Raw genomic sequence first — 27,332 nt, forward strand, 5'->3', positions numbered from 1 at the left:
CCCTCACCTGTACCCACATCAGTAGTTTCTGGTGAGTGGGCAGCTGGAGAGTTTGAGGATAGAGATGGGGTTGCCAGCAGACGGTATTTGTATTTCTAGCCTCTCTAAGACTGTCTCCAGTATATATAAACTGAGAGCCATAGCATTGCCTCGTAGCAGAAATGGGTGGGAAATGCTTGAGGCCTCTAGATCTTCTAGATCTTGTTACCCTGGAGACAGGTACCCTTTCTAGTTGCCCAGCAAGACCCTTGCTCCACATCCAGGGTGAGACTGTGTCTGGAGGATGTGGGGTGAATGCACACATCACTGAACAAAGATTCCAGAGGTTTGAGTTGCTTCTATGACCACCCCCTTGGGACAATCTGGGACCTTCCTGCAGAAACAACTTGGAGCTCAGCCCGTGTACGCTACCTGGCAGAATGCACCATTTGTCCAGCACCACCGGGGCTCACCAGGTCCTCTGTCCTGTATCCTTGCATGCAACCTAAGTGAAGGGCATGCCAAGGGGAGAGAACAGTGAATGGCTGAGGGACTGGGACATCTTGTCTGTACCTGACTCTTCCCCACCCAGCCTGAGTGAGGGTGAGGAAGCCATCAGGGCAGGAAACAGTACCAGTGGGAACACCAGTTTGGTCGGCCCCTCCCTGCCTCACCTGATGGTATCTGCCTTTCCTCCTCCCACCAAAACCCAGGCTTGTCAGAGGAAGCAGAGCCAGCTTTTAAAAAGGTGGGGATGAAGGGAGGGCAGGCTCAAGGTTATGTCCTGGAATGTGCTTGAGCCGGGCATGGGGGACCCACCCGTTTTGGAAAGGGATTGACAATATGTCCCTGGGTCCCAGACTGCTTTCCAGACAGGAAGATGCAAGATGGACCAAGACCTGCAAGTTCTGACCTGTGCAGAGATAACATCAGCTGGTGCTGTAGGAATTCGGCATAGATAGGCTTCTGCAGGGTGAGGCTGAGGGGGAAGGAATGGGTGGTGGTCTCAGGACCCTATTCGGTAAAGAAGAAGAAAAAACAAGTTCCATCACCCAGACTGCGGGGAACAGAGGTTAGGTACAGAAAAACAGATATCTTTTCCGTCCCCTATCTTGAAGCAAAGACAGAATCTCTTGCAAAACTCCACTTCCTCTTTCTGCCCTGTTGAGCTGGGCCTACATATATTTTATAGGTATTTGTAGACTCTCCGTCCCTCTCCACCGTAGTATGGTCTCCTTGAGGACAGGCACAAGTTGTGGCTTACTTGCCTTCGTGTCCTCCATATGTACACACCAGTGGGTGCTTTGCCCGTGGCTGTGCTTAGTATGTATCTGAGAGGAAACAGGCTAGCCCAACCTGGCTTTTTAAGAGCTGCCCATTTGGGAAGTCTACGAGACGAATCCAGAGCCTAGTCAATGATTGGTTGTTTTGGATAGCAGTATTTTTTTTTTACTGATGGAAGCACGAGGAGGTCTCACATTCCTAAGTGATCAGGAAATAGGAAGAGGAGACCGACTAATGAGGTTCCTAGCTTTGTCCCCCTTGAGCTTTCTCCAAAGGTGCTGGTAAAAAACTTTTTTTACGCACGAGGGAGGTCCACTTGAAGAGCACGTAGCACGTGAATGGCAAAACCAAAGCCAAACTGCTTCATGCTGCCTGCCCAGTGCCTCCTCTATGCCATGGACTGCCTGTGTCCCCTGCCTTTCCCCCTCTAGCCTGGCTCCCTCATCCCAAGCCCTGTCCTGGGAGACGGGCAAGCGACCGGGAGTGTTTAGCCTTGGCCATCCGGTCCACTTTTTGGTATCTGCCAATCTAAGTCAAAGGAAGGATGGATTCACCAGGTGCGCACTGCCTGCAAAACACTGCTTTTGATGCTCTGCTGAGGGGCGGCGTAGGGAACTGGTTAAGAGGATGGTGCCAGAGCCTGACTGCCTGGGTTCAAATGTGTGCCTTCGTTTTCTCATCTGTAAAATAGGGATGATACAGTCATTCCTACCCCCATAGGGCTCTTTTGAGGATTAAAAACATTATTGTATATAAGGGGTTGGAACGGCACTTGGCCCACAGCGTAAGCACTACAGTAGTGTTTGCTTTTATGTTTTATTTTAAAACTCTTCCAATCCAGCTGAGCCGAACCAGATTTGGGTGTGAGAATGAATGGATAGGGCTGTAATGGGGGTATAGAACTTTCCAACGCATCCCAGTGGCTGGGTGATTCCCAGAAGTGTTTATCCTTGGTCCCGGCCCAGATGGAAGCATCAAGCAATTGAGAGGCCTTCTGCTCTGGGGTATGTGAGCAGCTGAGTAGGGTGTCAGTGTGTTCCACTTGAACTCATTTCCTCTTCCTCAAGTGGGAAGGTCAGCTTGGTGTCAGACTCGATACACACCACTATCTTTCACTAAGAGGCTCCTGATTTTCTGACTTCCCCTCCAGCTGGACACATGATTATTTGATTTGGAACTTTGAAGTGATCCTGAGGAGAGCAGAAACATCCCAAGGAACCAGGAGCCAGTGGACAAGAAGGCAGGAGAATTGGAACATGAGGTCAGCACTGGGTTCTGAGACCTGGAGGACTATCTCTTCCTGGAAATTCAGTCCCTGCTCAGGGAGAGGGGGAGCTTTTCCCAGCTAATGGCCATGGCCCTTTGGCTACGTCTAGGTTCCACTCCCCATCACTGTTCCCCTAACCCCAACCCTGTGGTTCTCTCCGTCCCTTTTATTATTTTTTGCCACCACTTCCTCACAGAACCACAGAAGAGAATTATAAAACAACAATTTGTCATGCTTGGGATTAGATCTAATGTAAAAATACTTCATGTTTGCTTTAAGGTGTGTGTGTGTGTGTGTGTGTTTTTACAATAAATTGAATGAACTCATTGTAAGATCATCAAATGCAAATACATATATATGTATATATATATACATATATATGGAGAGAGAGAGAGAGAGGGAGAGGCTCCCTTAATCCCACTCTTCATACCGCTGTTTGGAGTCTAATCCACAGATTTAATATTAGTTGGGGTTTGTCATTTTTTATTTATTTTATAAATGGGTAGGGCCCAATTTTTTTTTCAAAGTTTGTTTATTTTGAGAGAGAGAGTCGGGGAGAAGCAGAGAGAGAGAGAATCCCAAGCAGGCTCTGCACTGTCAATGCTGAGCCCCACATGGGGCTCAAACTCATAAACCGTGAGATCAAACCTGAACCGAAACCAAGATTCGAATGCTGTTTGGTTTTTTCAAAGTAAACTCTATGCCCAACATGGGGCTTAAACTCATGACCTTGAGATCAAGAGTCCCATGTTCTACCGATTGAACCAGTCAGGTGCCCCAGTTGGTTTTTGTTTTGTCTTTTAATAAAAATTGAATCAAAGTGTTGAATCATGCTGTTCTGCAACCTTTTTTTTACCTAACAGTAATCTCGTTTTTCACTCTTTAAAACCATTGAAATCCTCAGGAAGACTATAACAGTCATCCATATATCTCTGACATCTTTATATGGCAATACATATAAAATGTCTATGTAGCATTGTTAGGGCCTTTGGAAATCATTTCAAGGCTATTCTATTTGAGGCTGGCAGAACCCCTGGGAAGTAGTGAGGCTTGATGCTTCTATCCCTGTTTCACAGATTAATAATACAATGAACTGGGACTAGAATCCAGTTTCTCTGTCCAGACTCAAAGTGCTTTCCACTATCCTGTGCTTTCTCTTTAGAAGCTGGGCACTCAAATGAGGGATTGAAATTTGTGACTAAGGTTCATAAATGGTCAGAATTTATCAATCTCTTAATACTTCAGGAACTTCCTATTTCTTGTAAGAAGTAAATGAGGAATAAAAAGGGGTGCCTGTGTGGCATAGTCAGTTAAGCACCCAACTCTTGATTTCGGCTCAGGTCATTATCTCACGGTTCGTGAGATTGAGCCCCGAGTCAAGCTCTGTGCTGACAGTGTGGAGCCTGCTTGGGATTTTCTCTCTCTCTGTTTCTTTGCCCCTCCCCTGCTCACAAGTGCCACGCTCTCTCTCTCTAAAAATAAATAAACATTAAAAAAAAAGAAGGGTGCCTGGGTGGCTCAGCCAGTTGAGCATCTGACTCCTAATTTTGGCTTAGGTCATGATCCCAAGGTCATAGGATTGAGCCTTGTATCGGGCTCTGAGTTGAATGTGGAGCCTGCTTCAGATTCTCTTTCTCCCTCTGTTCCTCCCTGGCTTGTGCAGGGGTGTGAGCTTGCTCTCTCTCTCTCTCTCTCTCTGTCTCTCAAAAAAAAAAAAAATTGAAAAAAAATTTTTGAATGTTTTTATTTATTTTTGAGACAGAGACAGAGCATGAGCAGGGTAGGGGCAGAGAGAGAGGGAGACACAGAATCTGAAGCAGGCTCCAGGCTCTGAGCTGTCAGCACAGAGCCCAGACGTGGGGCTTGAACTCACGGAGTGTGAGATCATGACCTGAGGTGAAGTCAGACGCTTAACCGACTGAGCCACCCAGGCGCCCCCCCCCAAAAAAATTTTTTTTTAAAAAGAGGAGGAGGGGGCCTGGATGGCTCAGTGGGTTAAGCATCCAACTTTGGCTCAGGTAATGATCTCACGGTTTGTGAGTTCGAGCCCCACACTGGGCTTTGCACTGACAGTGCATGGAGCCTGCCTGGGATTCTCTCTCCCTCTCTCTCTGCCCCTCTCTCGTGCTCTCTCTCTCAAAATAAACTTTTAAAAAGATATATATATATATATATATATATATATATATATATATAAAGAAGAGGAATAAAAAGGACAAATTCTCTCCCCTTAAGGAGTTTAGAATCAAGTAGATGTAACAAAACACAGGAAAATAGTTCTAGAACACTTGCTACACAACATGTAAATAAATGAGTAGTGATTGCTAAGATGTAAGCAAGAGGAAATGAGCAGTATGAGAGTTGATACGTTCACTGATCATTTACAAACACCTCTGTTGGGTCCTCTACCCCACAAGAGATATGTATGTAATGTCTACAACATACACTTAGCACCTACATTAATATTATCATTCCAACACTGAGATTCTTTGGGGATGTTCTCGTTCTTGTCTTTGTTTTTAAAAATAGTCTCTGCTAGAATCTCAGCTCCTAAAAGAGGTGGATAATGATGAAGAAAGACGATGATGATAGGGGCACCTCGCTGGCTCAGTCAGAAGATGCCACTCTTGATCTCAGTGTCCTGAGTTTGAACCCTGCACTGGGTGTAGAGATTACTTACATAAATAACACCTAGAAAGAAAAAGAGAAAGAAAGAAAGAAAGAAAGAAAGAAAGAAAGAAAGAAAGATTAAGAAAGAAAAAGAAAGAGAAAGGAGATAGATAAGGAAGAGTTATCCAATAGAATTCATCAGGAAAAAGCTAACTGGAAGACCAGAATTTTGAACTGAATTCTTTGGTGGAGGAAGGAAAGAGAGAACGAATTGAATCTGCACGTTTGGGGATGTAGTTAGTACTTAGCAAACGTAAGCCATTAATGACTGTGAAATATCCCAGTGAAGTGAGTTTTCCTGGTTCTTCCCTTAACCCTCCCCTCTACCTTCTACACCCCATCATGGAGCATTAGATCCTCTGTCTTCCTCATACAATCCAGTTGATGCCGTTTATGTAAAGAGCAAGGCTGGAAGGCCGAGAGAGGGAGAGACAGAGAGAAAGAGAGAGAGAGGGAGGGCTGGAAGTCATGGTACTCCTGTCAGTGCCCTCAGAAAATTATATTTTTAAAGAACTCCAGGAAAGGCTACGCCCTATTTTCCCAGTAACCCAAACCGCGTGAGTTTCCAAGTAAGTTCTTTTTGTTGTCTACCCTATTTCTCTTCTCTTGAAATTTAAACTCTGAGCGCTGAAGATAAAGGGGAGAAGGAGGCAGAGGCCTGGCTCTCCCGATAGCGACTAAGCAACGGGTAGCTAAGGATCTCCGCCTTGGCGTAAATGGGGAAACCCGCGCCCCCAAGAGGCCTTAACGCCCACAGCAACTCGACCCCGCCGCCGGTATCACGTGATGGTGCGGCGCCGCGGGTAGACTACAACTCCCACTGTGCCGCGCGGCACGCCGGCGTTACAAAGCTCTCGCTCATTGGTCGCTGGAGATATTTGAAAGGGGGGGCTGGCGCGGAAAACGAAGGTTGGGTCTTGGGTTTTTGCCGAGCTCTTCTTCTGGCGAGTAAGTCCTGGACCTGGTGGGGAGGCGACCTCTGGGGCGATAAAGCTCAGAGGAACTCGTGAACGTGTGGACGTGCCAAGGTGAGGTGGGGTCCCGGCGCTGACTTGAGGGGAGGGGCGGCTCTGCGAAGGAAGGTTGGGAGACCTCCGGATGTCCTGGTGAGCTCCGAACTCAGTGGAGGCCTCCCGGCATGGAGCGTTGGGGTGGTGGAATGGGTAGTGAGGCTCCGGATCCCCCGAGAGGAAGGAGAAGCAGAAGCGTCCGTTTATAACGGGAGCCTGCTGTCCTGACATGGGCGTTTTTCCCGAATAGGGTTTCTTTCTTTCTGTCTGTCTGTTTTTCTTTCTGTCTTTGTTTCTCCTTCCCTTCCCTTCCCTTTACCTTCCCTTACCTTCCCTTTTCTTGTAATCTCGTAATCTCTACAAAGTGGAACTGGAAGTGACGACCCGGAGATCAAGAATCCCACAGCTCCACTGACTGAGCCAGCCAGGCGCCCCTCCCGATAGGATTTCTCATGGGATTCTTTGCAAACAACCCCCCCCCCCACCGCCCCTCACTTCTGCAGCCTTCAAGCCCTTCTCCTGCCCTCCATTATGAATCTTCTCCGCCTACTCTAATCCTTCTCCTTTTCCCTAGCCCTCCAACACCATGAGGAGCTTCAAAGGAATCAACTTTGGGACCTTGCTAAGCAGCGTGAAGGAAGCTGAAGAGTTGCTGCCTGACTTGAAGGTAGGATTGTGTCTAGCTCTGGATACACCTGGCTTTCCAAGATGAGCTGGGGGTTTTTGTCTTACATGAAGAGATAGGCTAATAGGGGATCCTCTCCTGAGAAGCCCCCTTTCTAGTTATCTGTCCCTACTTTGGTGGTCCCAATCACATCTTCCTCTCCTCTTAGGAGTTCCTGTCCAAGCTTCCAGCTGATTCATCCAGCTGCCGATCTGATGCCGAGAGGAGACAAGCTTGTGATGCCATCTTGAGGGCTTGCAACCAGCAGCTGACTGCCAAGCTGGCTTGCCCTAGGCACCTGGAGAGCCTGCTGAAACTGGCGGAGCTGGCTTACAATGGCTACTTGATGTCTACCCCCCAGCGCCCACCCCTGTACCTGGAACGAATTCTCTTCATCTTTTTGCGGAACATTGCCACACAGGGAATCCCAGAGGCCACGCTCCGGTTTGCAAAACCCCTTCATGCCTGTTTGGTGCATTGCTCTCGCCAAGCTGCTCCCCAGGACTATGATGCTGTGGCGCGAGGCAGCTTTTCTCTGCTTTGGAAGGCAGCAGAAACCCTGGAGGAGCGGCGAGCTGCATTATCAACTCGGCTGAAGGCCTTGAGCTTTCTTGTACTCTTGGAGGATGAAAGTACCCCTTGTGAGGTTCCCCACTTTGCTTCTCCAACAGCCTGTCGAGTGGTAGCTGCCCATCAGCTATTTGATGCCACTGGGCACAGTCTGAATGAAGCCGATGCTGATTTCCTAGATGACCTGCTCTCCAGGCATGTGATCAAAGTTTTGGTGGGTGAGGGAGGGGGTTCTCCTGGTCCTCTTTCTCCCCAGAGGGCCCTCTGTCTCTTGGAACTCACCCTGGAACATTGCCGTCGCCTCTGCTGGAGTGGCCACCATGCCAAGGCCTCGAGAGTAGTGGAGAAGACCCATGATTACCTAAGGAACACCAGTCTGGCCCCCAGCCTCCAGTTATGCCAACTTGGGGTTGAACTGCTACAGGCTGGGGAGGGAGGATCCCAGGCACTGGCCGAGCTTCTGATCAAGGCATCAGCTGTCCTGAACAACAGTGTGGAGGCACCATCACCCCCATTGCGGGCATTATGTGACAGCTGCCAGTTCCTCCTCTCAGGACTGGAGCGAGGCATCAAGAGACGCTATGGACTGGATGCTGTTCTGGGCCTCTTTGCTTTTCTTGGCGGGTACTGCTCTCTCATCCGGCAGCTGCAGGATGGTGTGAGTTAAGAACCTAGAGGTAGGGTGGGAATGTGGTTCTGCAGACTATCAGGCTAAGGTCTTTGGTAAGATCTGGAAGCCCTGGCTCCCTCCTCAGTCAGCTGCTCTCTGGATTATGCCTAGTGCAGCCACCAGAAGCCTAGTCTACTCTGGGAGGGCCATGGCCCCTCCTAATGCCCTTCTTCCTACTCCCTGGGCTGAGTCAGCTCTCCAGGACTCTGGGCCAGTCTTCAGTTTGGAGCTCATCCTGTATCTCTGCCTCTCAACCCTACCTTCCCCTTCCTTCCTCAGGTCTGTGGGGATTCCTCCAAGCAGCAGCAGTCTCTGGTTCAGATGCAATTTCAGGGACTTCACCTCTACACTGTGGTGGTTTATGACTTTGCACAAAGCTGTCAGGTACAGTCTGGGAATCAAAAGACCTGGACAGGTCCTGGGGTCTGGGGTTGCTGGACTGCCCTGGTAGAGCTTTGGAGTTGCTTTGGGTTTGGGGTGGGGTAGATGTCACCTTGGACCTATTATGTCTCTTCTGACTCTCAAGACCTTCTTGTCCCTTTAGGTAACTGATTTGGCTGACCTGGCCCAGCTGGTGGAAAGTTGCAAATCTACTGTGATCTGGATGCTGGAGGCCTTACAGAGCCTATCAGGCCAAGAGCTGACTGACTACCTGGGCATGACTGGTTAGTGCCCTGGGGCCCAGATGCAGGGGGGAAGGTCATCACTCACTAGGCAGACAAATAGCACTTGCTGGATGGTTCTGACCACCTTGGGGGCTCCTTATGGTTTAAGGAGGCAGTGAAAAAAATGTTCTTAAGTGACCCTCATCACTTGTACTTATAAACATTTACAGGGGTGCCTGGGTGCTCAGTTGGTTAAGCATCCAACTTTGGCTCAGGTCATGATCTCGTGTTCATGGGTTCGAGCCCCATGTTGGGCTCTGTGCTGACAGCTCAGAACCTGGAGTCTGCTTCGTGGATTCTGTCTCCCTCTCTCTCTGCCTGCCGCCCCCGCCCCCGCCGCTTGTACTCTGTCTCTCTGTCTCTCACAAAAATAAATAAAACATTAAAAAACATTTTTTTAAAACATTTATAGTAGTAGAGAAGTGATAAGGCTAACTTATGATAGCAGACACGAGTTTTTTGTCATTGACTTTGAAACATGATTTGGTGTTTTCTTTCATGAAAATGTTTGTACCTGATATGCAACTTTATGACCTTTTTTTTTTAAATGTTTTTTTATTATTTATTTTTGAGAGAGAGACAGAGTGCAAGCAGGGGAGGGGCAGAGAGAGAGGGAGACACAGAATCCGAAGCAGGCTCCAGGCTCTGAGCTGTCAGCACAGAGACCAATGTGGGGCTTGAACTCACAAACCACGAGATCATGACCTGAGCCAAAGTCGGATGCTTAACCAACTGAGCCACCCAGGCACCCCTATGACCTTTCTAGAAGTTTTATTTATTTATTTATTTATTTTTTAATTTTTTTTTTCAACTTTTTTTAATTTATTTTTGGGACAGAGAGAGACAGAGCATGAACGGGGGAGGGGCAGAGAGAGAGGGAGACACAGAATCAGAAGCAGGCTCCAGGCCCTGAGCCATCAGCCCAGAGCCTGACGCGGGGCTCGAACTCACGGACCGCGAGATCGTGACCTGGCTGAAGTCGGACGCTTAACCGACTGCGCCACCCAGGCGCCCCTAGAAGTTTTATTTTTTTTAATGTTTACTTTTAATGTTTATTTTTACTTTTGAGAGAGAGAGAGAGAGTCAGAGAAAGAGGGAGACACACAGAATCCGAAGCAGGCTCCAGGCTCTGAGCTGTCAGCACAGAGCCCGACATGGGGCTCGAACCCACGAACCATGAGATCATGACCTGAGCCGAAGTCAGACACTTAACCCACTGAGCCACCCAGGCACCCCAAGTTTTAAAGAATATTTATAACTTAAAATTTTTTTTTAGAAACCAGGTAAAAATGCTTCAACAATCAAATTGCGCAAAAAGGCATGTAGTCTAAAGTCTCTCTCTCCTAATCCTGGTCACAAAGTTCTCCTCTACTGAGACAACTAATATGATCAATTTCTTACGTATCATTCTGGAGATGTACTGTGTATAAATAAATTTGCATATATACTTCTCCACACCCTTTCAGTTGAAACGTGCATACAGAAAAGTACAAAGTACAAAGTGAACATACTTTTTAAATTTTTTTTTTTTTTAACGTTTATTTATTTTTGAGACAGAAAGAGACAGAGCATGAACGGGGTAGGCGCAGAGAGAGAGGGAGACACAGAATCGGAAGCAGGCTCCAGGCTCTGAGCCATCAGCCCAGAGCCCGACGCGGGGCTCGAACTCACAGACCGTGAGATCGTGACCTGAGCTGAAGTCGGACGCTCAACCGACTGAGCCACCCAGGCGCCCCTGAACATACTTTTTAACCAATGTCTAGGTCAAGTAAGAGCATGATTTAGACCTTGGGGAAACCCCTCCTTCTGCCCCCCTCCTAGTAACCCCCCTCCTCAAAGCAACCATTATCCTAACGGCATACTTTAGTTTTGTCTATTTTTGTATTTTATAATACATTTTCCCATCAGTTTATAAAAAGGATGGCCCCATTAAATTATACAAACCCAATGAGTTCAGTCACTGAAAAGTTTTGGAGAACTTTTTTTTTTTTTTTTTTTTTTTTTTTATGTTTTTCTTTTATTTTTGAGAGACACACACACACAGTGAGAGCAGGGGATGGGGCAGAGAGAGAGAGAGAGACAGAATCTGAAGCAGGCTCCAGGCTCTGAGCTGTCAGCGCAGAGCCCGACATGGGGCTTGAACTCACAGACTGCAAGATCATGACCTGAGCCGAAGTCAGATGCCCAACCAACTGAGCCACCCAGGTGCCCCAGAACTTTTCATATTTATATATTCAGTAGTTGAACCTACCCATTGAGATGAAAATATCATCAGCAGTCACAAAAATTACTAGTTTGAAAATTCTTCCCGGAATATTGAAGCCTGACTTAATTTTTTCCAGCCATCTGTGTTGATAGCCAAAAAGCTGCATAAACTAGAGTTTAGGGCAAATTTTGTTCATTCAACAAATATCTATTGAGCACCTACCATGTGCCAAGCACTATTGCGAGGACTTGGGTATATCAGTAAACGAATCAAAGATCCCTGCCCTCACGGAGCCACAGTCTGGTTAGGGGAGAATGATAATAAGCAACAGAATAATTGAATTATCAATATGTTAGAAAGTGATAAGAAATGTGGGGGCAGGGGGGAAGAAATATAGAGCAGGATAAGAAAGGGAATTAGGATGGGTGAGGGGGCAAGTTGCCACTTAAAATAGAGTCAGGATAGGCCTGCTTGGGAGGGTGACATGAGCAAAACTTGGAGGATGTGATGGAGTTGGCCATGTAGACACCTGCGAAAGGACATCCTTGGCAGAAGAAACAGTCAAGGCCAAGGCCCTAAGGCAGGAACTAAGGCGTGTTCAAGAAACAGCAAGGAGGCTCCTAGTGTGGCTTTCGTGGAATGAGAGGAGGAGGAGATAAGGGATAGGCCAGAGCGTTAACCCCAAAATGCTGCCCTTCGGAGGAAGATGAAGGCAAAAGTTGGCATGTGAAGAAATGGGCCCTGTGTAGGAGTGAAGACTCAGCTTGCGCTTGTAGAACAAGTGCAAAGGAGCCGCTGGTGTGGGTGTGCCTTACAGGAATGGACGTCACGGGCTGAGTTGGAGCAGGTAGGGGAGAGCTGCCCCTATCTCATTCCCTAGCAGTAGGGCTTCCTGTCTGATCTGGAAGCTACTGAGCCGGCCACAGGTTGAGCTTCTCTCTACTGCCTCTCCAACAGGAGAGCGGCAGTGGGAACTATTTCCGCTGTCAACTATTCTCTCTCTCACTTGCAGCCTCTTACACCAGTAACTTGGCCTACAGCTTCTATAGTCACAAGCTATATTCCGAGGCCTGTGCCATCTCTGAGCCCCTCTGTCAGCACCTGGGGTTGGTGAAGCCGGACACCTATCCTGAGGTGCCTCCTGAGAAGGTACGAGGGCAGGAAGGGAGGTTATGTTGGAGGCCTGAGTAGCATGAAAGGGCCTGGCCAGGACCCTGCCCTGCAGTAGCGTGTTAAGAGCCAAGTACCTGGGACAGTGTCTTCCACACCTCACTTGTACTATTACTATTTTTTTTTTTTTAATGGTCTCACTTTTTATATTTAGCTACGTTCAAGCTGGTGGTTCTCAACCTGGTTGCATGTTAGAATCCCCTGAATGTACTTAAAAAAACTCATTCTGATGCCTGGCCCAAGCCGATTGCATCAGAATCTCTGGTGCTAGAGCCCACGCATCTGGTTATTTTAAAAGTCCCCGAGGAGGCCCTTTAAGTAACCAGAGTGAGAACCATCGCAAGGAGACCCATGAAATGATGGGTTGGCTGGAGTGGCAGGTGAGATGGGTTGTAGAGGGCCTTGGTTTTCATCTTGAGTGAGGCAGATGAGCCTCTCAAAGGAAGGCATGACATCAGCTTGGCATTTTGAGTTTCTCTGGCATCACTATGGTGAATGAACAAGATACCAGGACAACAGTGGGCACCACCACTGCTCTTGTAGCCTGGGCCGAAAAGGGTGGGTATCTGAACTGAAGTAGTGTCTTGCGGGATGGGAAGAAGGGAATGGGTGCAAGAAGCCCGGGATTAATTTGGTAAGTGACTGGCTGTGACGGGGTGGGGGGGTGGGGTGCGGAGGGAAGGTCAAGGATGGCCTGGCATTTCGGACTGAGAAGACGCTAACTTGTGAGAGAGGGGTTACAGGAGGAGAAACAGGTTTCTAGGGCTGTGGACATAAATATGTGGGTGGGGTGGATTGAAGCCTCAGATTGAGAACCCCTGGGGTGTTTAGTGCTTTGGTGTCTTCTGCCTTGGGGCAGGCTTGGGGGCTGGCGGACCACCTGGTGGTGTATGTACCTGTGTGGCATGTACTCCCCCACTATTACGGACTCGGTGGTTCCTCTCTGCAGTTTGGTCTCTGCTTTCTATGGTCAGTTGCACAGGTGCTTCCGGCTGCATGGAGAGAGTTTGAAGAAACTGGGTAAACAGGCCCAGGGCTGCGAGATGGTGACTTTGTGGCTGACAGCCCTGCAGCCCTGTGGCCCCCAACACATGGCTGAGCCTGTCACCTTCTGGGTTCGGATCAAGATGGATGCAGCCAGAGCAGGAGACAAGGAGCTACAGCTGAGGTGAGTTGGTGGGGAGGGAGACAACCATGTTTGCTCCCTGGCTAGGGCTAGCTTTTGGTACTGGTGGTCTCGTGTATCCTTCTGTCTGAAAAAAGGCACTGATTCCTCTGTTCGTTGTTATTTATCAAATGCCTACTATATGACAGTCACTGTGCTAGGTATAGGGGAGCAGTGGGGGACAGGCAATGCCCTTGCTTTAATGACTGGGAAGTCAGTGACCTCTCAGCAAGCCAAGGCTGGGACTCCTTGGCACGGGGCAGAAGCTCCATGCTTCACGGACTCCCTGACATGGCGTTGGGCCTGCCTTCTCTTAGGACTCTGCGAGACAGCCTGAGTGGCTGGGACCCAGAGACCCTGGTCTTCCTGCTGAGGGAGGAGCTGCAGGCCTATAAGGCTGTGCGAGCGGACACAGGGCAGGAACGGTTCAACGTCATCTGTGACCTGCTGGAGCTGAGCCCTGAGGAGACACCGGCTGGGGCCTGGGCTCGAGCCACCCACCTGGTGGAACTGGCTCAGGTGCTCTGCTACCATGACTTTGCCCAGCAGACCAACTGGTGAGGAAGAATAGCTGGGGAGGCCACTCTTGCTTCTCACCCTAGGTCATCTTACCCTTTTCAGAGGCCGTTTCCCTCTCCCAAGTCCCTGAGCAGCCACTTCAGTTTGTGGCCATGGGCGCTCATTCAAAGGGTGGGGCCGGCTATCCTGCAGAAGGTCCTTCCCAGGACACTATGGCAGGTACTCGTCATGGGCCCAGCTTAAGTCCATCCTCTCCCTTCAGCTCTGCCCTGGATGCTATCCAGGAAGCCCTACAGCTTCTGGAGTCTGTGAGGCCTGAGACCCAGGCCAAGGATCGGCTTCTGGATGATAAAGCACAGGCCCTCCTATGGTTCTACATTTGTACCCTGGAGACCAAAATGCAGGAAGTAAGTGTGGCTTCTGTGGGGCTTAGCAGAACTGGATTATTTCCCCCAGGCCCACAGTAAGCTGGTGCCAGCCCTGTTTTTTATCCTGATCCCCCCTCCCCCCCATCTAGGGTATCGAGCGGGATCGGAGAGCCCAGGCCCCTAATAACCTGGAGGAATTTGAAGTCAATGACCTGAACTATGAAGATAAACTCCAAGAAGATCGTTTCCTATACAGTAACATTGCCTTCAATCTGGCTGCAGATGCTGGTGAGGGTTGTGAATGTAGTGTGCTAGATGGGGTCTCCTCTGTGTCTTCCTAAGAGCAGAATGGGGACCCCAGGTAGAGGAAAGGAAGTAGGGTGGGAGGTGGGCACAGAGGGCAGAGGGCGTTATGAAGAAGGCTGCATTCTCCCCAGATGGCCCACACTGAGAGAATGGCCGGTCCCTTTCTTCTGACTTCTAGCTCAGTCCAAATGCCTGGACCAAGCACTGGCCCTTTGGAAGGAGGTGCTTACAAAGGCACAAGCCCCCGCTATACGGTGTCTCCAGCAGACAGCAGCCTCACTGCAGACCCTAGCAGCCCTCTATCAGCTGGCGGCAAAGGTAATGGGGCAGGGCATTAACACACGCCAGAAGCCCACTCTTTCCTCTTCTTTGGCTGGTGTATCTGCTAAGAAGCCATGTAGCCCGTTGTGGCCTCTATCACCGGGCTTCCTAAGTTGAAATACAAGCTTCGTCCTTTATTTTAACTCACCTTGGCAAGTGACGTAACTTCCTAAACCCAGGTTTCCTTGTGTCTAAAATGAGGACAGTAATAGCACTACCTCATGGTGTCCTTAAGTGGCATATTCAAATGTCAGATATAGTTATTATTAATTCTTAGGTAATTTGAGCTGTGTATTTTCTGAAACATACATAGATGCCTATAGGTTTAATTTTACATTTTTACATGCAACATCAGGACATTTTACAGACTCCCTGAAGCTCTTCCCTGGACCCCACATTAGGAACCTCCGAAAAAGAACATGGTACATAAAAAAGATCTTTGTTACTGTGGCCATTAGGCCATATTTCTAGCATGAGAATCGAGGGAAGCTGCCTCAGCGCTAGATCTGAGCCTTGGCTCTCCCCCGTACCTGTGATGTGAATTTGGGCAAGCAACTTAACTTGCGTGAGTCTTAAGCCTCTTAGTCTATAGTCATCTGTAAAATTGGGGTTAGAGTCACTATGAAAGATTAAAAGAGCTGATGCACGTGAACCCCCTCTTTTTGACAATTTGATATTTTTATAATGACTTTTGAAGTTTCACTTCAAATTTTATTTTTCAGTAATCTCTACACCCAATGTGGGTCTCAAACTCACAACTTTGTATGCCCCCCTCACTGAACCAGCCAGGTGTCCCTTCAATTTTTTTTTTTTTTTTAGATCTATGAATTCTTTTTTTTTTTTTAAGTGTATTTTTATTTATTTTGAGAGAGAGAGAGAGAGAGAGCAAGCAGAGTAGGGGCAGAGAGAGAGGGAGACAGAATCCCAAGCGGGCTCCGTGCTATCAGCGCAGGGCCCCATGTGGGGCTTGAACCAACTGGGTGGCTCAGTCGGTTGAGCATCCCAACTTCCGCTCAGGTCATGATCTCACAGTTCAGGGCTTTGAGCCCCGCATCAGGCTCGTTGCTGTCAGCACAGGGCCCGCTTCAGATCCTCTGTCCCCTCTCTCTTTCTGTCCCTCTCCTGCTCAGGCTTTCTCTCTCTCAAAAGTAAGTAAACATTAAAAGGAATTGAAGTATGGTTGACACACAATATTATATTAGTTTTAGGCGTGCAACATAGTGATTTGGCAATAGCATGCGTTACTCAGTGCTCACCATGGTGAGGGAAGTCACCATACATTATTATCACAATGTTATTGACTGTACCCTCTGTGCTGTACTTTTTCAGCCCCGCAACTTACTTATTTTATAACTGGAAGTTTGTACCTCTTGATCCTCTTGCCTGTCTCGCCCATCCCCCTGCCCTGATGTAAACCTCTCAGCACAGTGCCTGGCCCATAGTAAGCTTTCAGTAACTCCCAGCTGTCGATGCTGACTGGTACCTAAGCTTTCACGCTGGAGGCTGGATGGTGGTAGGCTCCCTCGCTGCTCTTATCTCAGGCTTCTTGAGGATGGCAGGTGGTGGCCTTGTCTGTAGCCACACCTCATCCAGGCTCTGAAGTCAGACCAAGGTCTCAAAGGGCTGAGGAAGCAGAGGGTAGAAAGGGAGGTTCGAGCAGGAGCTGGGTAAACTTCCTGCTCCTGGCTGACCAGCCCCTGCAGGCTCTGGAGGTCCTCCTGCTCGTACGGATCGTCTCCCAGAGACTGGAGGACCACGCGAAGGCAGCCGGCTCCTCCTGCCGCGCCAGCCAGCTGCTCCTGATGCTTGGCTGTCCCAGCTATGCCCAGGTGAGTGCCCAGCCAGCCAAGCCCGGAGCTGCGGGGGGACCTGGCTTTAGTGACCCATCTTTTCTCTGAGAAGACAAGATACTGAAGGGGCATCTTCCCTGCCTTCTACTGCCACATCCTGCTGGAGGGTCGTAAAGTGTGGAGTGGCTGGGAGGCAGCTGTGGGAAGAGGAAGCGTCTTTCCTTCTCACTGCAAAACCATTGTTTCCTAAGTCTTATAGATCCTGCACCAGAAATACACCACTAATCCTGTATTTCCCCACCATTTGCCCTAGTCACCCTTTCTCCACTCACTTAGGACTGCTCCAACACCACCTAGCTGGTCTCCCTGCCTCCAGCAGGGAGGCCCCTTTTGTCTTCTAACATGATCTTTTAAGGCACAGATCTGATCTCATCTTTTTTCCTGCTTAAAGGATTTCATTGGTTTCTTCATTACCTGTAGGATGATACTGTCTAGACACTTTACTTGGTATTGCACACCTTCTGTATCCTGGCTCATGCTTTTTCTTGCCACTCCCCACCATGGAACTTCTGTCCATCCACGCCAGTTACTTTATAGCCTTGTATGTGCCTCCCTCCCTTTGGTTCTATTAGCCCCTCCACCCTAAATATACCTCCTCCACCCACCTTTTTTCTACTTTCTTTTCAAGGCCTAGCTCAATTGTCCTCTCCCTCATGAAGTATTTTATACATCCTCTTCTTCAAGGGCAGAATCACCTACTTTCCCTGGGTCCCCATACCACTAATGGCATTGTGTCACGATTACACAGGTGTGTCTGCACCCCCACTGCATTGCAAGCTATTGGATGGAAAGTCTTGCTTATTCCTTATTCAGCTATGTCTTTCTAACATAGCGGTTAACCGAAAGATATTAAATGAACATTTTAGCGAGTGATTGAATAACTCTCATGTTGTAGATTATAATATATGAAATAATTGAATACTTAGTTGGAGGTGTTCTGCATTTTACTTGCAAGTGTTTTAATCCACTTTAATTTGAAATGTCTGGCTGCCTTTCCTCACCAGCATGTTCATGAATCCCATGATTGTTTTCTTAGCTATACCTGGAAGAGGCAGACTCAAGCCTGAAGCTTCTGGATCACAACACTGACACGTACCTGCTCCTTTCGCTAACCTGTAACCTACTTCGAAGTCAGCTCTACTGTGTTCACCAGAAGGTATTTCTCACTTTCTTAACCCCTGAAGTTCCCAGGTATTGGAAGGATTTTTAGGATTTTCAGGATATTTTTCAGGCTTCTGAGATTTCCCTGGAGCTAGGAAGAGTATTCCCAACCGTGAGAAGCAGTGCTGTTTCCCAGCCTTGTCCTTTCTATTCTTTCCCAGTTGCCTCAGTCACACTGTCCTGTGACTAGAGACTGAGATGACATTGATCCCAGGAAGGCAATGGAGCCCAAATTGGAAATCAAGTGAGATGCAGAAAACCTGAGTTTTCTCACAGCCTAACTGTGTGACTTGTCTGCATCTTGCGCCCTCTCAGGCTGTCGTTTTCTCCACAGCTTTTATTATTCTCAAAAGCAGGGGCTGGGCCAGATGATCTTTAGGGGCATCCTAAGCTCTGAATCGCTGCTCTGACCTCACTCACCTCTCTTCTCTGGCCCTCCCTGTCTCCCAGGTGACTGAGGGTGCCTCTCTGTTGCTGTCTGTGCTTCGGGACCCTGCCCTCCAGAGATCATCCAAGGCCTGGTACTTGCTGCGTGTCCAGGCCTTGCAGGTGGTGGCATCGTACCTCAGCCTCTCATCAGACAGCCTCTCAGCCTCCCTGCGGGAGCAGCTCTGTGCCCAAGGTGAAAGAATAGGGTGGATGATGGCCCTTTGTGGTCAAATGGTGTGGATCGTCCACTCTCAGCTCTTCTCAAGCCCTTGTCCCTCTGCTGTCCCAACTGTGTGGACTAGCCCACTGAGAGGCTGCACAGAGTAGGCCTGGGATAGCATATGAGTCTCTGTTTGTCTGCCGACTGATCGATTGCTTAGTACCTGGCTGGAATGCTATACTAACAAGGGTTCTGAGGCCCCACGTGGTCTGAGGGAAAGAGTTCTGTGATTGATTCGCTCTGTCTGCCTTAGGCACAGAAGAACAGCGGCAGCACGTTTTGCATTTGCTATCTTAGTAGGTGAAGGTGGTGGCAGTTCTGGCGGCATCATCTCCCTTCTTGTCCCCCCGCCACTCCCTGCACAGGCTGGCAGACGCCTGAGATTGCACTCGTCGACTCCCATAAGCTCCTCCGAAGCATTATCCTCCTGCTCCTGGGCAGTGACGTGCTCTCGATTCAGAAGGCGGCTGTGGAGACCCCATTTCTGGACTATGGTGAGTCTGAGGAGGAGAGCGAGGCCCAGTGGGAATGAACAGGCCAGATGGTGGGGCTGCCAGCTTTGCCTCCAGAGGATCCAGGCTGTGACTGAGTGACGGTGGTCTCGTCTCTCTCCTTTGTACCAGGTGAAAATCTGGTACAAAAATGGCAGGTTCTGACAGAGGTACTGAGCTGCTCAGAGAAGCTGGTCTCCCGCCTGGGCCATCTGGGTTGTGTGAGCGAAGCCAAGGCCTTTTGCTTGGATGCCCTGAAACTTACGACGAAACTGCAGCTACCACACCAGTGAGTACATGCCAGAGGAGGCCATTCCAGAACCTGAGTGCCCACATCCTGGACTCTGGGGTCCCAAACTCTTCCACAGATTTACGTATTATGTTTGGAGGGGTTGGGAGAACGTATCCCATGTCTCAGTAAGTAGGAAATGCCGGCTTAACCAAGCTTAGACATTTTTATTTCCTGTAGGACTTCTCACATCCTTCAGTACGCCGATCCACACTGTAACTCTCCAAAAAGGAGAGCTGGTGTACCATGTTTCCCTAAGTCCCTTTGCCCACAGGATCCTTTTTTTGGGTGGGAATGTGGTTTGGGAAATCCTGTCCTCGTGCACAAAGATGACTGGGGATGAGGGAGAAGTGTAGAGAGTTTTCCCAGCGTAGACTTGAAGTCAGCTCGAGAGAGTAGAGGTCCTCCAGAGGCCAGGAGCCTGCCCCAGTGCTGCCAGTGAAAGGGACAGGAAGATGGACTCAGGAACACAAAGACTTGCACGAGTTGCTTGTCATCTCTTCTCCCAACAAGGTGTGCCCTGTTCCTGGTGCTGAAGGCGGAGCTGGAGCTGGCACGCACTGACATTGACCTCTGTGAGTCGGACCTGCAGCAGGTTCTGTTCTTACTGGAGTCTTGCACAGGTGAGCAGCCATGCCCCCACACCCACGGGCAGTGGTGGGAGTGGCACACAAACACTACGACACATCTTTGTATGTGAAACTGTGAGTTCCTTCTAAATCAGGGACCTTTTTTTTTTTTTACTTTTTTTTAATGTTTTAGAGAGAGAGAAAGAGACAGAGACAGAGTGCGAGCAGGGGAGGGGCAGAGAGAGAGGGAGACACAGAATCCAAAGCAGGTTCCAGGCTCTGAGCTGTCAGCACAGAGCCCAATGCAGGGCTCGAACTCACAGACCACGATATCATGACCTGAGCCGAAGTCGAACGCTTAACTGACTGAGCCACCCAGGCGCCCCTAAATCAGGGACTTCTAACTCTTCTGCTTCAATCAGACCACTGGTGTCCCTCTTTCTTATCAACCACTTTTCCCTCTCGTATTTCATTTGACCCACACAAAACCCTGGAAAGTCAGGTGGACACATGGATTTTTTTTCTCACTTGTGAAATGAGGAAGTTGAGAAATTCAGTGTTTTGGACCAGGATCATGGGCCTAGTTGGGGCCCAGAGCCAGGATAAAGACATGGGCCTCCTGGTGCCCACCTGCTTTCCTGAGCTATGCAGCCGTCTCAGGTGCAGGTATGGGGGTTTTGCGGGTTGGGTTTATCTATTATGGGATGGGAAGAAACATTAGGGATTTTACTGAAAACAAAAATAAGCCATATTAATATTTAGTCCGATCAGACAGTAATCCATACAAGCAGTAAGTAAATAACACCTATATTAAGGAGTTGGGCCCTGGGGTAGCTCAGGAAGCACTTGGTATCACTTCTCCCAGTTTTGTAATTCTGGCTCCACTCTCCCCAGAGTTTGGCGGGCTAGCCCAGCACCTGGACTCAGTGAAGAAAGTCCACCTGCAGAAGGGCAAGCAGCAGACCCGGGTCCGTCGTCCTCCAGAGCTCCCTGAAGAGGAGCCCTTCCTAAGAGGCCCTGCCCTGGAGCTGGTAGCCACTGTGGCCAAGGAGCCAGGTCCTGTGGCACCTTCTACGAACTCCTCCCCTGTCCTGAAAGCGAAGCCCCAGCCCAGCCCCGGCTTCCTGACCCACCTGCCCACGTGTGACTGCTTGCTCTGTGCCAGCCCCGTGCTCTCGGCAGTCTGTCTGCGCTGGGCATTGGTCACAGCGGGGGTGAGGCTGGCTTTGGGCCATCAGGCCCAGGGTCTGGATCTGCTGCAGGTCGTGCTAAAGGGTTGCCCTGCAGCCACTGAGCGCCTCACCCAAGCTCTACAAACTACCCTGAATCACAAAGCACCTCCCTCCCCTGTCCCGAGCCTCTTGGATGAGATCTTGGCTCAGGCCTACACACAGCTGGCACTGGAGGGGCTGAGCCGGCCATCACACAAGAGTCTGGGGAAGGTCCTGGAGTCGGGGCTGAAGTTTGTGGCAGCACGAGTACCCCACCTGGAGCCCTGGCGAGCCAGCCTGCTCTTGATTCGGGCCCTTGCAAAGCTGGCCGGCCTCAACTGCTGCACTACCCAACTTTTTGCAAGCTCCTGGGGCTGGCAGCCACCACCAGTAAAACCCTCCCCAGGCTCAGAGCCCTCTAAGCCGCGAAGCCAAAAACTTTCTGGAAGGGGGCGTCAGCGGGCAGCCTCATCTACCCAGCACCTCCATAATACCTCTCTGAAAAGTCTGGAAGGTGGAGGACTGCCCTGTACACCGAAGCCCCCAGGCCAGGTCAGGCCAGCAGGCACTCGAGTCCCTTTTACTGTGTTTGAGGAAGTCCTCCCTACAAAGAGCAAGCCTGAGGTTCCCAAGGCCCCTAGAGTACAACAGAGGGTCCAGACGCGCCTCAAGGTGAGGTGGGACTGCGGCTGGGTGGTGTTGGTGTCAGGTGGGGTGGTTCTGGAGAATTCAGAATAGGTGCCTTTCCCAGGACCTGGTGGGGCCTTCAGCTCTACTGTTAACCTGCACAGAAAGACAATTCTATCTTTGTTTCAAACAGAAGGTGCTTTCCTTAACTCTGTGGTTCCTCTTCCTTTTCATCCTTTGTCCTTTTGTTCCTCCCTTCTCTCCCTCCTTCCGCACCCAAGAGTCCTGGCCCTTGATTGAGCTGCCTCAATTGGAGAGGTTAATTTTTAAATCTTCCCCCAAAGGCCTCTGAGAGTGTGCCTCTGCAGCACCACCTGCTGGCAGATGTCTTATCACTGAAGGCCCCTTGGCCCTTCTCCCTTTCCCACCCATCCCAGGTGAACTTCAGTGATGACAGTGATTTGGAAGACCCTGTCTCAATTGAGGCACGGCCTGCAGAGGGGCCCAAGAGACGGGGCACTGCTTCCCGGGGCCGGGGCCGGGGCCAGGCCAGGAAGAACCCGAGCCTGAAGACAGTTGCAGTGGCAGCCTCAAGTAGCGCCCCTGGGCTCCCAGGCCTGGGTGGTAGGAGCCGGAGGGCCAAGAAGGTGACATCAGGACACTGTGAGGAGCTGGGCTCTGAGATCATGAGGACCATCCCTGAGGAGGAAATGACTGACAACCAGATGGAAATGAGCTTTGAGATCCTCAGGGGCTCTGACGGGGAAGACTCAGCCTCAGGTAAGATGGTAACGGTGGGAGGTAGAGGGTGCATACATCTTTGGGGGTCGGGATTGCCCTGGGACCAAAGCACAAGAAATAACTGATGCCAAAGACAGTACAGATATACAACTTTGTTCCTGGCTCCGGGACTGGATCCTAGAAAGAACAAAGGAGGCGACAGGAGGAAGAAACTACAGAAAGTCACGTTCTCTCCCTAGGTGGGAAGGCACCAGCTCCAGGACCTGATACAGCCATAGGAGAATGTGAAGTGTTGAGACGTGATTCCAGTAAAGAGGAGCTGCCGGTCCCATGCCCAGACAAGGAGAGAGACAAGGGTCTTGGTCCTCGGCTCCGACTCTCCTCTGCCCCTGTAGCCATTGGTGAGGCTAACCACTGAGGTCTGGTCACTAGGAGAGGGCGAGCCTCTAGGTTGCTTGATCTGATGCCCTTGTGGCCTGCCCATGGTTCTGTCTTCGGATCCTCATCTAGATCCGGTCGCCTTTGAACCTGGGTTTGAATCCCATCACTCTCTTCACTAGATGTGTGCAAGTTGCTCAGCCTCTCTGAGCCTTTATTTACTTACCTATAAAATGGGGTTTGGGGGGATGGGGTGAGTTGAGGTAAGTTGCATAGCATCCCACCTGGCACATTGCCCTGCATTAATGGTAGCTTTTTTTATCCAAGTGGGAGATGAGATAGAACCTTGGAAACTTGGAACTTTCCATAAAAGTTTTATGAAAAGTTGGGACTTTTATGGAAAGTTTCATCAGCTAAACAGTATGGGACTCATCTACAGCAAGTATCTTCACCTTCCTCTAGGTCTCTCTACCCTGGATTCCATCTGTGACTTATTGACCATTGCTTTCCGTGGGGTTAGTCATTGCCCTCCTAGTGGACTTTATGCTTACCTCTGCCGCCTCCTGGCTTTGTGCTTGGGCCACCGGGATCCCTATGCCACAGCCTGCCTTGTCACTGAGTCTGTATCCATCACCTGTCGCCACCAGCTGCTCACCCACCTCCACAGGCAGCTCAGGTGAGTTTCCCCAAGGCCCATGCAGGGGACAGACTGGAAGGAAGGTCTAGATTTTGAAGGAGGGAGAACTCACCCCTACTTATGTTATCTGCAGCAAGGCCCAGAAGCACCGGGGATCACTCGAAATGGCAGACCAGGTGCAGAGGCTGAGCCTGCAGGACAGGCCTGGAGATGTCCCCCTGGCCCGCATCCAGCACCTCTTTTCCTTCAGGGCTTCAGGATCTGGTCAATTCCCTGAGCCTGAGAAGGAGAGTTTCCAGGAGCGCCTGGCTCTGATCCCCAGCGGTATGGCAGCAGGCTTCAGCTGGCTCTCCTGTCCTTTTTTGCATCTTCTTACTAAGGAGTTAGGGGAAGGAGTTTAAGGCATTAGTTAACGTAGATTTATGACCCTATGGAAGAACATATCCTCCCTTTTCACTGATTGTCATTTTGTTACTCTCACCAAAGAGAAATACCCTAAATTTGGAAGTCTTGTGCTTTTTTTTTTTTAACCTCCACTCTGCGTTACTAGCAGATTCAGTGTCTTTTTTCAGGGGTAGGTTCAGATGTCCAGAGTCTCCCTGCACTAACACAAAACACATTAACAGATGATTTGAGTGCCTCCCTCTGTTCAGGAACTTTTGTTAGTTTCTGTGAGGGACACATCGAAGTACAAGATGTCTCTCTCCACAGGGGGCTGTTCGGGGAGAGCAGCTTGAACTCCAGTGAGCAGAGATTTTTTAGAATTGTCTTGAGTGATGGGTAGGATTGAGTGCAGAAGATGGGGAAGGGAGTTCCTTGTAAGAGCTGAAATGATTCTGGGTATGCTCTGTGTGTCAGGGGTGACTGTGTGTGTGTTAGCTCTGGCCACACTTCAGCCTGGAACTGTGGGCAACACCCTCTTGCTGACCCGGCTGGAAAAAGACAATCCCCCAGTCACTGTGCAGATCCCCACCACCCAGAGCAAGGTAGGTTTCCTGGGCCAGTAAGCAAAGTTGGGCTGGGGTAGGCTTCTGGTCAAGCTGCTCATATCCCGCAGCTGGGGGGATGGAGAGGTGGTGATCACGTGGACAAGCAGAAAGCTCACAGTCCCATCTCCCAAAGCTTCCTCTGAGTTCAGCCCTGAAAGAGTTTGACACCATCCAGAAGGAACAGAAAGAGAACAGCAGCTGTACTGACAAGCGAGAATGGTGGACAGGACGGCTAGAACTGGACCATAGGATGGAGGTGTGTGCTCCCAAGGTGGGGTGGGGTCAGGCCTGCCCTGGGAGTGACCCTGCGTGTCACTGTCCTCTCTCTCAGGAGTCCGGGCTAGTGCCGAGTTACCTCAAGTCCTTTCTGGAAGCATAGCCTAAATAAAAAATGATGTTACTTGAGAACGACTTCAAAAAAGAGCTAAAAACTTAAAGGGGTGATGCCAACAGAATGTTTGAGGATACATACAAGAAAAAAGATTTAAGCCCAAGTATCAGCTTCCCAGGTTTAGCTTTCATTGCCCACCTGTTTGTATTTGTCGAGACATAGTGATATGTGATAAATCATCTTATCTGTACTCCCCCAGAGTCTCAGCAAATGAAAAACGTTTCTAGCTTCTTGCCTTTTTAACTGGCGGGAAGATGTGTAAAACAAATATATACGTTGGAAAACCCATTTCCTCAGCTCCTCTCTGACCGAACGTTCTATTCTTCCTCATTCAGGCACTCATCATTTCCCTAGAGAAACATGTATTGGGCTGCTGGAGGGGACTGTTGCTGCCATCCAGTGAGGACCCTGGCCCTGCCCAGGAGGCCTCCCGCCTACAAAAGTTGCTGCAGGAATGTGGCTGGGAATATCCTGATGCAGCTCTGCTGAAAGTGAGTTGAGAAATCTGGGAGGGGGAAGAAGCTGGACTTAATTCTTCCCCCACTGCCATTGTGAGTGGAGATGGGAGCGATGGCCCTCACTGACCACTGTTCCCCTGCAGACCATGCTCAGTGGTGCCAGTACCCTCACCCCTCAGGACATTGAGACCTTGGCCTATGGGCTGTGCCCAGCCTGGCCAGAACGAGCCCAAGAGCTTCTGAGTGAGGCAGTACGACGTCTTCAGGGTCAGACAGTACCAAGCAATAGGCATCTTGTCTTAGTGCTAGACAAGGTAAGGAGCTGGGGGCTGGAGGGACCGTATCTGGTGGGCAGCGGGCACCAGGTCACCCCTCTGCCCCCTTCTGATGCTTGTGGATGCCTGGCTGGGGATGGTAATCCCTGCATGCTTTTTGTCCAGGACCTGCAAAAGCTGCCATGGGAGAGCATCCCCAGTCTCCGGGCACTGCCTGTCACTCGGCTGCCCTCCTTCCACTTCTTGCTCAGCTATTCCATCATCAGAGAGGTGGGTTTCAGGGAGTGGGGGAATGATTAGTAATTGAGGGAGATCTGGGAAGACAGGAGAGGGTCTTAGGGATGGGATGGTTCAGTCGTGGAAAGGGGTTTGGAGTTTGTTGAAGCTTGGGCTCTCTGGCCAGACCAGGATCCTGATCACCAGTGTCTTCTCCTCAGTCGGGGGCCTCAGCAGTGCTAAGCCAAGGGGTGGATCCACGCAATACCTTCTACGTCCTGAACCCTCACAATAATCTGTCAAGCACAGAGGAGCAATTTCGAGCCAATTTTAGCAGGTCAGGGGGAGAAGAGTAAGAAAGGGGGTGGGGGAGGGTAGAGAGGGGTAACATGTCCTTTTCCCCTGAATCAAAGCTTGCAGCCCACCTTCTGCCTGGTATTCCCTCTGCCCTCTTTGCCAGCTGACCCCAGTTCTTACTCCTACCTCTTCCCTGCAGTGAAGCTGGCTGGAAAGGGGTGGTTGGGGAGGTGCCGAGCCCAGAACAAGTGCAAGCAGCCTTGACAGAGCATGACTTATATATGTGAGTGCTCAGAGCAGGGAAATGGGGAGGGGGGGGTGGGTATCACCATAGCTTGTTTTGTGGCTTTCAAGCCACTGGCTGACTCAGGACACCCCCGGAGACACGCCAGAGGCCGGCTACTGCTGGGTCAGATTCATCTCACATCCTTTTGCCTTAGCTATGCAGGGCATGGGGCGGGTGCCCGCTTCCTGGATGGACAGGCCGTCCTGCGGCTCGGCTGCCGGGCAGTGGCCCTGCTGTTTGGCTGCAGCAGCGCAGCCCTGGCTGTGCATGGAAACCTGGAGGGGGCTGGCATCGTGCTCAAGTATATCATGGCTGGCTGGTGAGTCTCGAGGGCCTAACCTAGGTCCCCACCCCAGGTTCTTTCCCAGGTCTGAACACTAAATCCTTCCTCATGTATTTTGTTTTAGAGCCCTCACTTTGTAGTTCTTTTTTTTTCCCCAGTCCCCTGTTTCTGGGTAACCTCTGGGATGTGACTGACCGTGACATTGACCGCTACACGGAGGCTCTGCTGCAGGGTTGGCTTGGAGCAGGCCCAGGAGCCCCTCTTCTCTACTATGTCAATCAGGCGCGCCAGGCTCCCCGACTCAAGTATCTTATTGGGGCTGCACCTGTGGCATATGGCTTGCCTGTCTCCCTGCGGTGATCCCTTGGAGCTGTCCTATCACAGATAGAAGCCATGTGACTGTTCTACCTCCTGTTCTTAGATTTAACCCTTAGGATAAATATTTTAAATGACTTTTCCAGTGTTTTATATGAAATATTTCCTTTTGATTTAACCTTAATATAATAAAGATGTAACATTTAAACCCTGTGTTTTGTGTGGTTCATCTGAGAACATTTTAAGACAAATTATTGCTCCCTCCCACTATGTGGTACTGTAAAGAGGTGAGAATAGCTTGCAGGAGTCCAAGTCTGAGAGTGTTAGGAAGAAAGGCAAAACCACAGGACAAAGGTGGGCCTGGCTTGGCCTCAGCAGACAAAGC

At 50.0% G+C, this 27,332-nt stretch overlaps 1 protein-coding gene across 1 annotated transcript; it reads left to right on the plus strand.

The window, feature by feature from the left end:
- Positions 1-77: 77 nt before the first annotated feature.
- On the plus strand, positions 78-27,155 carry ESPL1 (extra spindle pole bodies like 1, separase). Its single transcript, XM_030322714.1, has 32 exons — positions 78-952; positions 2,414-2,524; positions 6,785-6,877; positions 7,044-8,102; positions 8,394-8,498; positions 8,659-8,779; positions 11,998-12,134; positions 13,130-13,323; positions 13,638-13,877; positions 14,102-14,246; positions 14,357-14,495; positions 14,692-14,831; positions 16,529-16,663; positions 17,721-17,840; positions 18,296-18,467; positions 18,860-18,988; positions 19,118-19,274; positions 19,788-19,897; positions 20,738-21,726; positions 22,119-22,461; positions 22,662-22,823; positions 23,263-23,476; positions 23,571-23,761; positions 24,296-24,423; positions 24,560-24,682; positions 25,153-25,308; positions 25,419-25,589; positions 25,716-25,820; positions 25,988-26,103; positions 26,263-26,346; positions 26,504-26,668; positions 26,791-27,155. The coding sequence occupies exons 3-32, from the start codon at positions 6,797-6,799 to the stop codon at positions 26,990-26,992; spliced, it is 6,333 nt and encodes a 2,110-aa protein (XP_030178574.1). The 5' UTR covers positions 78-952; positions 2,414-2,524; positions 6,785-6,796; the 3' UTR covers positions 26,993-27,155.
- Positions 27,156-27,332: the final 177 nt, after the last annotated feature.

This window comes from Lynx canadensis, chromosome B4, assembly GCF_007474595.2.
Source record: "Lynx canadensis isolate LIC74 chromosome B4, mLynCan4.pri.v2, whole genome shotgun sequence".
Taxonomy (NCBI): domain Eukaryota; kingdom Metazoa; phylum Chordata; class Mammalia; order Carnivora; family Felidae; genus Lynx; species Lynx canadensis.

Excerpts from the sequence above, each read along its gene's own strand:
- ESPL1 (XM_030322714.1), top strand. The coding sequence starts at position 6,797 with ATGAGGAGCTTCAAAGGAATCAACTTTGGGACCTTGCTAAGCAGCGTG. Across the intron at positions 16,664-17,720 it reads GCTGTCCCAGCTATGCCCAG|CTATACCTGGAAGAGGCAGA; the intron begins GTGAGTGCCCAG and ends TTGTTTTCTTAG. Across the intron at positions 24,683-25,152 it reads AACTGGACCATAGGATGGAG|GCACTCATCATTTCCCTAGA; the intron begins GTGTGTGCTCCC and ends TTCCTCATTCAG.